At 34.3% G+C, this 12,638-nt stretch overlaps 2 protein-coding genes across 3 annotated transcripts; one reads left to right on the top strand and one right to left on the bottom strand.

Moving 5' to 3' along the window:
• The first annotated feature begins 2,283 nt into the window (after nt 1-2,283).
• LOC114746585 (alpha/beta hydrolase domain-containing protein 17B-like) lies at nt 2,284-7,824 on the top strand. Of its 2 annotated transcripts, XM_028934811.1 has the most exons (6): nt 2,284-2,773; nt 4,025-4,061; nt 6,680-6,916; nt 7,005-7,052; nt 7,138-7,197; nt 7,291-7,824. In XM_028934811.1, the coding sequence occupies exons 1-6, from the start codon at nt 2,469-2,471 to the stop codon at nt 7,570-7,572; spliced, it is 969 nt and encodes a 322-aa protein (XP_028790644.1). In that variant the 5' UTR covers nt 2,284-2,468; the 3' UTR covers nt 7,573-7,824. The 2 variants fall into 2 exon arrangements, with proteins under 2 accessions (XP_028790644.1, XP_028790643.1); XM_028934810.1 differs by having other exon boundaries at nt 2,288-2,773; nt 7,138-7,824.
• A 2,156-nt stretch (nt 7,825-9,980) lies between these two features.
• Nucleotides 9,981-12,127, bottom strand: LOC114746590 (LEAF RUST 10 DISEASE-RESISTANCE LOCUS RECEPTOR-LIKE PROTEIN KINASE-like 1.4). Its single transcript, XM_028934816.1, has 3 exons — nt 12,080-12,127; nt 11,636-11,974; nt 9,981-11,153 (listed from the first exon to the last, which is right to left on the bottom strand). The coding sequence occupies exons 2-3, from the start codon at nt 11,910-11,912 to the stop codon at nt 10,183-10,185; spliced, it is 1,248 nt and encodes a 415-aa protein (XP_028790649.1). The 5' UTR covers nt 11,913-11,974; nt 12,080-12,127; the 3' UTR covers nt 9,981-10,182.
• Between the last annotated feature and the right edge of the window lie 511 nt (nt 12,128-12,638).

Here is a 12,638-nt window from a genome sequence, read left to right as displayed (position 1 = left end):
TATATATATATATATATATATAAAAGTTAACTTCTTTGCTGTGGCTTTAGCTCATGACGATAATTTATCTGACAATAACAAGTTTTGATTAAGAAATAACAAGTATAAATTTGATATTAATAAGGCTTTTTTCTTGATACATAACGTGAAATAACATATAAATTAACTAAAAATGATGACAATTTATCTAGGAATGACAAATCTTAATTGAGAAATGATAAGTTTAAACTTGAAATTAAGAAGGTGTTTTTTTCCTGATACATAACGTAAAATAGCATGTGAATTAATTAAAAATGATAACAATTTATTTGGCAATAACAAATCTTGATTATAAAATGATAAGTCTAAACTTGAGATCAACAAGACATTTTTTTCTGATACATAATATAAAATAGCATGTGAATTAATTAAAAATGACAACAATGTATCTAGAAATAACAAGTCTTGATTGAAAAAAAAAACAAGTTTAAACTTTAGATTAACAGGGTGCTTTTTCTTGATACATAAAAGAAAATAACCAAAAAAAAAGCCATTGCTAGAGAAAAAAATCCCTATTGGTAGCCACCACGTAGGTGGCTGGCGTGGCGTTGATGTCTAGTTGTCGGTGGCAACCTCTAGTGAAGGGTTGAAGTTTTTAAATTAAAAAAAATAAAGAGGCATTTTTATCATTTCACTTGAATTTCAAAATTCTAATTAGGGTTTATTTCCCTTCCTATCATTTTCAATTCTTAGTTTTCAGAATTAGGATTTTACAATTTCGAGCTCTTTTTTTTAATTTTTTTTTATCATTTGCCTGATAGAAATTGAAGGACCAGACTGAAAAGAATAATATTCTTGCAAAGTTTGAAAGATCAAAAAAGTAGTTGTGGCAATTTATTAACATAAAATTCTTTCCATTATTAACACAAACAAAGCCATAAAACTCCATAAGTGAGGGATAGAGGGGTGATTTGATGACCTTTTCTCTCTCTAGTCCCAATGTCTTTTTTTCTGTAGCTATTCTCCTTCTTCTGCTTTCCGTTATCTGCATCTCCTGCCTTTTCCCCCTTGTTTGCAATAGTTTTCATTCAATTTGCAGAGTTAAATGGATGTATTTTCATATGTGTATGGTTTTGATTATAATAAATAACAACTACGAGGTCAAGCAATTGTTTTGTTATATTTCAAATAAAGGGCAATATGGTTTCATCAGAACTACGGACACATTAGCTGATTTCATGAGATTTCATTAACATTCAACTAATTCCATGGATCCTAGTGGTCTTTCATTCTCCCATGAATTTGATTCGATAGAATGACATAGAAAGTTATAAAAAGATAAATAAAAATGAGAACTTTTGAGCTTTTGTTCTGGGCATGACAACTTTTAAGTTATAAATATAAAAATTTGAATTGTAAATTTTAATTTTTTAGTTATAAGGACGTTTTAAATTTACATTAATTTCCTTATATACTATTTAATCCAAATTCTCCCATTTAATTATGTACTCCCCCTCTGATTCTTTTTAAAAGTTTCAAATAACTAAATATGTAAAAAATTATAACATATTCTCTTAAAACACTTTTATTTATGGAAATTATGAGTGGTAGAGAGATGGATGAAAAATAGGACAGAAACATATAATTAATTAAGGATAAAAATAAAAAACACTAAATATTTAGATGTTCTTAAAGTGTAGCTCATGAAAAGAATTATTAAATCTATTCAAAAAATTAAAGCTCATAAATAGCAGTGGAAGGGAGTATTTAGTAAGGAAAATCCCAAAAAATTATTACCTGAATTTCAACATCCTAAATTAAGAATTTCTATACAAATATGTTATCATTTGCTTTTAAAGTATTGTAAATAAGTATTATCTTTGGTTCTAATTATAAGATCTCGTTTGTTACAAACGAGATCTTATAATTGGGACTGAAGGTAGTATAAGAAACAAAGATTAATTTAAGATTTTGAAATTCTAAGTTGGAGATTTTCCCATTTAGTACCATAAATCCTAGGAAGAATATAAAAAAATGGCTCTTAAATTTTAAAATTTCAAATTAATCTTATTTACTATATTTTAATAATAATTGATTATACTTAAAAATTAAATAACAAGACATTTTTATAATTATTTTTATTTGTTATTTAACAAATTTCAGAATATTTTATTTCCCTCTTCCCTAATTCCTGTTACCCCAAATTTAAACATATCATCTTGACATAACTAGCCCATTGTCCCATAACCGCGCCACATCACTGTCACTGGACGACGACTGCGCGGTGATCAGTCTCACTCACTATCTAACAATTGAAATCAGGGCCTCCAACGTTTAAAAAGTTGATTGATGCGCTTGACACCCATCTTCTTAGCAATACCCACGCGCCGCCTTCTACTGATTCATACCGATCTGTTCATCTTCTGCTACTGAAAGAGCACAAAAGGGCCTGCCTTTATGAATCCTGGACCTTTGGATGAGAAGAAGATATGGGCGGAGTTACTTCTTCAATCGCGGCCAAATTTGCCTTCTTTCCCCCAAACCCACCTTCCTACACTTTGATCTCCGACAAATTGTCCCATGGTCGATTTTCTATTCCCGAGGTTCCCATGAAGGAAAACGTTGATGTTCTTAAACTTCGGACTCGGCGAGGCAACGACATCGCAGCGGTATATGTTAAGCATCACAAAGCGACAAGTACTATGCTCTACTCACATGGGAATGCTGCTGATTTGGGTCAGATGTTTGAGCTCTTCGTCGAATTGAGCAATAAACTTCGCCTCAATGTCATGGGGTATGATATGGTCTTTCTTCTTTGCTGTTATCTGTTGTTGAATTGAGCTGACTATAGATGGATAACTATGTGTTTAGCTTAATATTGTTTGGATATGTGCTATCAGAAAATCAAAAAATATTGTTTGGATATGTTCTTGGATGCATGTATATTTCTGGGAGTTGCATAGATCGGTTAGTAATACTCATAAAAAGCGAACGCCTCCTATTTGTTCAATGATTGATTTCCTTTCCTATTAGTGTATTATTTAGTTTCCTTTTTAATCAATGTATTAAAGATTACCCCCCCCCCCCCGGGGGGGAAATGGGCATATGCAACATTTTGTTTTGTCCTTTAATTCAGCTCGAATTGATTACTCCCCGTGTTTATATTGCAATTCTCGTGTTTTTCTTGGGGTCTTTAAACGCTCTGCTGATCAAAGAAGTACCTCCAAGAATAGGAAGGTTACGTATCTGGAAAACGGTAATGATGCATAATGCCATTTTTATAGGTCGTACGAATGGATTCCTTAACTATGGTTTTTGATCTAAAGTTCTTTTGTGTTTTGGCTTTTTCATATGATCACATATTGGGCCTAGACTTGTGTTACTCCCTCTGGTGCCTATGAATAGGCAGCCTATGAATAGGCAGCCAGTCCTTGTCGTTAGAGTTTGATTGTGTGTCTTCTTCTTCTTCTTCCCCATTTCATTTGATAATGTGTGTCATGTTCTTATTTCATGCTATATATTGATTCAAAGACCCTTTCTTTGCACTTGTCTACTCATTACCATTCCTGTACATTATTCAAGCTTTTTTGGATCTAACATACCACCGATTTTGAAGTGACCTGCCCTACCCCAGTTCAGTATCACTGTTGTCCAGCAAGGCTACGAATTCGGAGAAGCTAAATGGACTATTAACAATGAAATTCTTTCTTAGTATTCTTTAAATGAAGACCCACTTTGAATTTCATCGTTTTATTGCCCACCTTAAGAGTGTTGCACTTGACTCCCTTTGTCTGGAAATCTGCTGTAATGCTGCCTCAAAACTGTATTTATCTTGATTTTCTTTAAATGGACTATTAAAAATGAAATTCTTTCTTGGTATTCTATACTTATACATCTTAAAATATGTATGAGAATGATTTATTCATTTCCAAGTGTTGTATTTTAAATATTTCTATGTTTTCTGAAATGGCCTTTTCTGGCACTATGTTTTCCTGTTTTGTGGGATTATGTTAATGACTCTCCTTTATATTGTTCTTTTCTGCAGTTATGATTACTCCGGCTATGGAAGGTCAACAGGAAAGGTTAGTGGCCTAACTTTTGAATCCCTTTTCACTTCTTTACAGAGCAACGGGTAGTCTTCATGTCATTATATTCATAATGGTGGAAATATCCTTCTGCATTTCTCCTTGCCGAATATATAATTAATTTATTAAGACATACAAGTGGGAGAGAATCTCTTGGTCCTAGGGACCACATTGAAGAACGGTATTATTAACCCAACCCAAAGCACACTTTCAGTAGCCTGAAAACAGAGGGAAAGAAATGAAAGGACATAAACATCTTATTAATAGACGATTGAATTGGCAATCCTTGCAACCCAGCCTAGCCAACAAAGAGGAGATACATGTATTTTAATCCATGACTAGAAAGCTGGCTTCATCTCTGTATTTTTAGCCCCCCGTCTCTTATGTGCACGTTCCATTCTCAAACCATGGCTAGAATTGAAGAACTAAGAGTCTTCTTTTGCACTCTTCTCCTTCTGCTATAGCACCACCCTTCATCAGCTTCATATATTGGAAAGAATTGGAGGGTGGAAGAGAACAATGATTGGCTCTCCTTTGAGTGTCAATATACTGCAGTCCTATTACTGAATAGCATATTTGAGAGACTGCTCAATGCAAAGTGGATTGTTGAAGATTGATAATCATGGCTAGCTCTTCATTGAGAGAGTGTCACCTAAGGAGAGAGCTTCAGCAGATGACAAATACAAAAGTGGATAGCTGGCATGCCCTGATCCCTAGGGATCAGAGCTCTTTGATTGTTAGCTGTATCTTTTAGCATCTTAACTTATTAAGATAGTTTGTTATCATATGTTTGATTATGATTTCTTTTCTTTCATCTTTTCTTTCTCATTGCATCTTCACTGAAAAAGCAAGTCCTTATGCATTTTGGTTTTGGTTTGATGTTTCTAATTTAGTCCTTTGTACTAATATCTTGGTTTAATTGATTTTCTCCTAATCAAGTAGGGTTTTTATTTGGATTTACTTTCAAATATTAGCATGGCATCTCATGCCCCACAGAAACTAGGGTGTTCTAAGGTTTGTCTTTTATATGGATTATTATATACTCGCATACGAAGTTATTGAACAAACCTATTGGTAAATGACATATCTAGATAATTGGTCACTAATAGAGCAAAATGACAATGTGTGATCTATGTAGCCGATCTTATTAGTGGGATAAGACTTTTTTTTTTAAAAATAATTATTACTCCTCCGGTCCTAATTATAAGACCCAATTGACTTATTTGAGGAGATTAAGAAAGTAAGTTAAGTTGGTTATTTATAATAAATAAGTGTTGTCATTCCTAAAATATCCTTGCTAATTAAGTATATTGGCTAAAACTATCATTATTAGAAGGATTATCTTGGAAAAAAATGCATAAATATAAGAGACAAAATGGATTGGGGTCTTATAATTAGGACCAAATAAAAAGTCAAATGGGGTCTTATAATAAGGACCGGAGGAGTATTATATACTAGCTCGGTGACAAGCTTGTGAATATCTGGTTTTCAGTGTCTGCCCATTTTCCATTTCTTTTCTTAATTGTTTTTCATTCTAACATTTGATATCCGGTGCTTGACCTCTACTACATCACTGGCCCATTATGTAGAAAGAATAACTGCTGCCAAAAACATATGAACCCACCTTTGAGGATTTCTATAGGACTTTCTTAGAAAGCCGAGGTTGAGTTTCATTTGATGATTATCCCTTTCTGACACGGTCTCTTTTCTTTTGGTACTGTTCCTTTTTTCTTTTTATTTTTTTCCTATTCCCTCTTACATTCTAAATAAAACCTTGATCTGTATATGAGAGTATGCCCAGTCAGCTAATAACACTCAAATTGGCGGCAAACTTTCTATCATGGTTTTGTTCAAGTTTCCATGTTTCACTTGAATGGTAAGGGAAGGGCAACCTTATCACAGCATGATTACTGATAGCTTTAAGCGTTTTTTGAGGATTCAGGATGATAGAGTGAGAATTAATTTTGACTTTGGCAATCACACAATTTTTCTGGAAGTGTTTATTAAACCTTACCTGTAGAGTTACACAAAACAATTGACCAAATGACTAGTCATTGATCCAGCTGCAGTAGAGAGCCACTGCCGTTGCCATCTGTGACTCATCTCAGATTTATCCCCTCTGTTGGTAGGCTGGCTTTAAGCAATAGAGACCGCCGCCATCACATTGCCGTGGATTATTTTACTCAAATCTTGCTAAAGTTCCTTTTGAAGTTATGTTGTTTTCTTCCTCTTAGGTTAAATTGTTCTGTCTATGAGTGAGTCTAGTCTGGGAAATAGGACGCCCACTTGTTTTAATCGGTTTTACTGTTCTGGGAGGTTGTTTTTCCATGATCACTGGATAATTGTGATAGGATTTTGTATTGTTTGACTTTCATTCATGAATTTGCATTACGGTTTCAGTAGTTAGAGCTTCACGTTGAACTGAAGCTAAAATGAAGGCAAAATTGACGTGTTTAAATAATTTTATGGGAAATCTGGGTTTTTAAGGACATTTATTCATTTGTACGATGGACTACCAACACTGTCTGTGCTATTAGTGTGTTTTTGTAAATGGATCTGGAGCTACATTCTTGCCTGTAACTTAACGGATGCCGCTTTTTCCTCTGTTGAAACAGCCAACTGAATCTAATACATATGCAGATATTGATGCTGCATATAAATGCCTAAAAGAGCAATATGGGGTGAAAGATGATCAACTAATATTATATGGTCAATCTGTTGGTAGTGGTCCGACGCTTGATCTTGCTTCTCGAGTACCAGAATTGAGAGGCGTCGTGTTGCACAGTCCAATTTTGTCGGGGATGAGAGTGCTGTATCCTGTAAAACGGACATACTGGTTTGATATTTACAAGGTAGAGCTTTATTTTTTATTTGAATTAATCTGTTCCCTTCCTGACACGGGTGACTCATGCGGTTTCTTTTCTTATCTTTACCCACCAGAATATTGATAAAATATGCTTGGCGAACTGTCCTGTTTTGGTCATACATGTAAGTGACTTTTCTCTCAACATGTGTGTGTTCTGGTGTTCTTTTTCTTTTGGCCTTCTTAAGTGACGTGTTGCTCAATGCACAGGGGACAGCAGATGAAGTTGTGCATTGGTCCCATGGAAAGAAGCTTTGGGAGCTTTGCAAGGTAAAGTATGAACCTTTATGGGTAAGAGGTGGTGGCCATTGTAATCTTGAGCTGTACCCTGAATTCATTAAACATCTAAAGAAATTTGTACAGACAATTGCCAAATCTAAAGCCAAGGCTAAAGCAATTACAGCTAATGGAACTAGCAAGGGTGATTCTGTAGAGACTGATAACCAAGGCAAAGCTACGAAAGAAGAATCTGAGAGTGGAACTTCTGATGCTGCATCTGTATTGGGTGCAGTGCTTCCAGAAGCTTCTAGAAACAGTTTAGATAGTCGCCTTGAGAAGTCTAGAAATTCGAACAAACCTGAAAAGTCTAGGATGAGCACTGACCTTATTGATAGGTTTAGGAGAAGAAAGGGATTAGTGTGGTAGTATCTTACTCAAACATCACCCACAGCAACTAATCTGGGAGGTATCATCTCATTGACACTAAATTAGATCTTTGATACTCATGCATAACGCATTCACAAATAATAATAAAAAAAATATGTACAAGACTCATATTTCATCTTCAAATCTGTTACTTTTTCTTTTCCCTTCTCTTTTAGTTGTACAATATGTATTATTTTAATGAATGTTATGGGCGTTAGAATGATTGAAAATAATATGCTAATTATTCTGTAATTGATCCAAAATGCAAGCCATTGAGATATATCATTGTGTTTTGGTAATTGTTTGAGTTCTCTGTCTCATTCTTAAAATGCGTTCCTCTATATTAAAGGCAATTCAGTGATTGAAGCTTACCTGCACGTATCATGCGCCTATCCACCTCTTTAATCAACAGATAATGTTGCCTGCAAAAATGTTAATGAGCAATGGTGCAATATTGATTTGGCTAATCACTTGTAAGAATCACTTCCATGTTTCAAGTGGCAAAACTTTTCTAACAATTTGACTCGTATAATGGAAAAATGGTGTTCAAGGCACCCCAAACAGGCACTCTAAAGAAAGAATTACAATCAAATCTCTTAAGCTATCATTTGTACTTCGATCTCTTAGAGTTAAGATCTTTTTAAAATTATGAACTATATAACATGCTAACGTCTCCCCCCCCCCCTTTCCCAAATCTAAGTGGCATAAGAATAAATAAGCCTCTTACAAAAGGTTGGGCTGTGATTCGTCCTAAACTAAAAGGAGCCAATCACAGCTAAATATTAAATTTATATTAAATTATGTGCATATAATAATGGGAAATTCCTTTAAAAAAAAGTTTGACTATATGAAATTTTCATTTAGGCAGCCAGCATTTGAAAATGAAAGGAAGTAAAATTTGAATCGACGTCTTAAAAATGTGAAATTATCCATGTTATTTTTTGTCCTAATTATAAGATCTCGTTTGTAATTTATAAATGAGGTCTTATAATTAGAATAAAAAATAATATATGGATAATTTCACAACATTTTTAAGACGTTAATTTAAAAACAATGTCTTATAATTAAGATCGGAGGTAGTGTTATCTTGTGACATAAATGACTGATAGAATTGGAAAATTGATGGTGTTGCTTCTAAGGCCCCGCTTGGTCAGAGGTCAAATTGGGAGGGGAATTCAAACTTTTAATTCCAAGGAGTGAAATACATTTTCCTTGGTTCGTTAAAAGATTCAACTTCCTCACAATTATGGAAGTAATTTTTTAAATAGAACTCTAACAACTTCTACTTGCCTAGTATTTTATCTTACAAACAAAACAATTTCTCTTAAGAAATAATTATAACTTTTCAAGAAATACGAAAATCAATCAAGTAACTCATATATTAACTTCCTCAGAAATCAACTTTCCAGGAAATGTCAGTAGTCCCTGTAAAATTAACTTCTCAGAAAGTTGCGTAATTGAACCAATTGATGCCTAATACATTTTAATATATTTTAAATTGCTTTAACCAGTCACGATTGATTTTGTACTCAGGAAGGCAAATTCATGCAAATTCTTTAGCTAGATTTTCCCATCGATTTAGTTAAGGACCTTTGGTTATCCCTACCTTGTTGCATAGGAAGGTCGTGAATATTGGTAACATTTGCTTGGTGAACTGTCCCGTTTTCAGAACATTGTCCACATTACTTAATTTTGAAAGAGAAAGATAACATAAAACTGAAGTGATCATCATTTAAAAAGCTGATACATATTATGTTTATCTCCTTTTTAAATTATCAAAATCAAAATTCAACTCAGAGAGAGGGGGAGAGAATTAAATTCCGAATCATATCAAATCTAAGCAGCATAACTAGATTTGTGTTATTTACGTTGTTTGAAGTAATTGAACACAATGCGCCCATAACAGAAATAGAGGGGAAAAAAAGATGGCAAGTGAAAATTAAACTAAAAATAATACTTCTCCGGTTCTAAATGTGAAATCTAAGTGGAGAGTTGATGTTGGTCCTATATGTAAGACTTATTTTATATGTTTATCAATTTTTTCTTAAATAATCCTATTAATATTTTTTCAACAATGATCAAGTAGGAGAAACAGAGAGAAGATTAATGAGTATGGTTAAGATATTTTAGAAAAAAAAATCATATTAATTAATTTAACTAACAGTTGTAATATACTCAAATTAATTAATTAGTTTTTTACTATATGAGCTTTATACTGAGCACTTTTCCCAGGCTCAGATTCTGATCTTGAATACTGAAAAGAAAAACATGAGGGCACCTCACTACTGACTGCCACACCAATCAAGTCGGTTCCTTTTCAATCCAATCATTCAAGTGCCGACTATATCTATCTATCCATCCATCCATCTATCTATCTATATATATACATATATCAGGAAGCCAAAACATTTATAATCCAAAAGAAACACTAATCCATCAAAACGTGGTTTCTATATACAAGGCAGTGTGTGTGTGTGTGTTTGTGTTTTAAATGACCCAAATCAACAATAATTTCACTCTCACCTATTAATCCCACAACATGCGTAAGTGTCCTAAGAATGAGAACAAAAAGGGTCTCTGAAATTATATGAACTGTGAAGCTTACTAATTCTAAGTCTTACCAACAGAATAATTAGGAGATGATAGATTCTGTGAGGAGTTAGACGCAGAAGAGAAGCTAACCCATTTATCAGAAACCGAATTTGGTGAAACTGGTGCACTGCAATTTTTCAAAAGCACCATTTCTTCTGCCTTACCCATCATCTTCATCACTTCCTTGTCCTTCACGTTATACTCCTTACCTTGGATCTCTCTCAAGACCTCAATCACCTCTTTCATGGAAGGTCTCATATCTCTCTCCTTCTGCAAACACCTGAAAGCTAATTCTGCTACTCCGGTAGTCATCTTCCTCACAGCATTGTCCGTTTTGAACCCTAAATATGGATCAACCAACTCATCCACTGCATTATTCTGAATCCTATCCACAGCCATGTTGGCTAAGTTTACGTCACGATGATTCCTAGTTACATCCACAGCTTGTAAGGATGATATGAGCTCGATTAATACCACCCCAAAACTATAAACATCACTCTTATCAGTTAACTGATAGCACTGATAATACTCAGGATCGACATAACCAGGTGTGCCTTGTGGAGCAGTAGAAACATGTGTGACATGATTAGGAAACAAACGTGAGAGACCAAAATCAGCAACCTTAACTCGGAAATTGTTGTCTAGGAGAATGTTGTTGGTTTTGACGTCTCGGTGTATGACATCTGATTCGTGAAGGTAGGCTAAGGCTTCGGCTGTTTCTACTGCTATGTTCATGCGTATAGGCCAAGGAAGCAAAGATGAGCGAGATAGTTTGCCATGGAGATGGTCGGCGACTGTTCCATTAGAAATGTACTCATAGACAAGGATGAGTTCTCGACTGTGTCTGGAGGTACATCCATACAGTGCTACGAGGTTGTCATGTCGTAAGCGAGCTAGGATCTCGACTTCATTCATGTACTGATCTACACGTTTCGCATGGCTTTCATAATGGCGTTTTACTGCCACCACACGTCCGTCTTTAAGGGTTCCTGACAAGAAATCACAATAGAGCTTTAATGACATGCCATCAATAAGGGACAATTTAATCTTTTGGCCCTTATAGTTTTGACTCTTTAATTAGATGCAATTCAATCCTTATAGTTTTGACTCGGTTAAAATTAGGTCTTTAAAGTTTAATTCATTGTAACTCAATCTTTATAATTTTAATCACTTAAAACTCTAGTCCTTGTGTCATGAAATATATATAAAGACTAATATTTTAAATAGATAAACTATTAAAGATTGAGTCAAAATTCAGCGATAGAGTCAAAACTATTAGAATTGAGTTATATTAAGCTAAAGTTTAGAAATTGAATTATAATTGAGTCAAAATTATAAGGACAAAAATGTTAATTTTACTTAAATCATAGGATCAAGATTCTCTTCAAAGGACTCAAATCCTAAATTGTATATGAGAAAGTGATGTGTGTATATATGTGCGTATGTATTTGAGATATGATGTTCTTGTTACCATAATAAACAGTTCCAAAGCCTCCATCACCAAGTTCCATGGAAGGGTCAAAATTTTTGGTAGCTTCTTCTAGTTCAGCATAGTTAAAAACTTGAACTCCAAAGTAAAAACTCTTCTGCGCAGAGTCAAGCTTGGAGGTTTGGTAAGAAGGAGCAGTTTGAGCCATACTATTTGCAGTTGTAGAGGTTGTCACACCGCCATTAATATTGCTTAATGATGGCGACAAGAGGTTCTTATTGCTTTTCAACTGTTCAACTTTTCTTTTCCTTCTTTTCATAACAAAGCAGAACAAACATACAATGAGAACGCCACAAAAAGCTGCAACTCCAACACCAACACCAACACCAACACCTAAGCAACAAGCAAGAAATGAGACAATGTTTTATTCCATAACTCCGAGATTTCATCAAAATTTAGTTAATGGATTAACAGAATAGATTTTACCTACAGCAACCGTATTCTTAGACCTTTTACCTTTAAAATTCACATCAATTGAGATATTAAAACTGGCATCATATAGGAGCATATAAAAAGAAATAACAACAGGTGATCAGTGTATAGCCTCAGATTCAAATATGAACAGGAAACAGAGAACAGTGTCTCAGAGTTCCTTACTGAAAAACAGTGTTTGACATAAATATTGCGATGAAGATATTAGAGAAAGATGTGGACCATTTTCTGATAGTCAATTATCAACATGAAACATTTAGTCACCAGAAGAAGTGAAGCTTTCCAGGGCTTGGATTTGCTAGAAATTAATGCATTATAGATAAGAAGAGGAGTTAATGAAACTTGTTCTTGAGCAGTCATTGTGCAGTACAAAGTGTATACTAGTAATAACAGCATAATATGCCTTGAGTTCCTTCTGGGTCTACATCATCTACTTAGGAATATGTGAGGAAAGAAAAAAGTGCACACACACAGCAGCATAACTTTGTCTAGGGTTTGAAAGTCTCGATTTGTATCTCTCCAAAGAAAACAAAGGCATTAGCAGGTACCAGCA

The sequence above is a fragment of the Neltuma alba genome, unplaced genomic scaffold, assembly GCF_004799145.2.
Source record: "Neltuma alba isolate B1F8T4 unplaced genomic scaffold, ASM479914v2 tig00005070_pilon, whole genome shotgun sequence".
Classification (NCBI taxonomy): domain Eukaryota; kingdom Viridiplantae; phylum Streptophyta; class Magnoliopsida; order Fabales; family Fabaceae; genus Neltuma; species Neltuma alba.
Note: the sequence above shows the minus strand (reverse complement) of the source record. Positions and strands in the feature narration are given on the sequence as shown.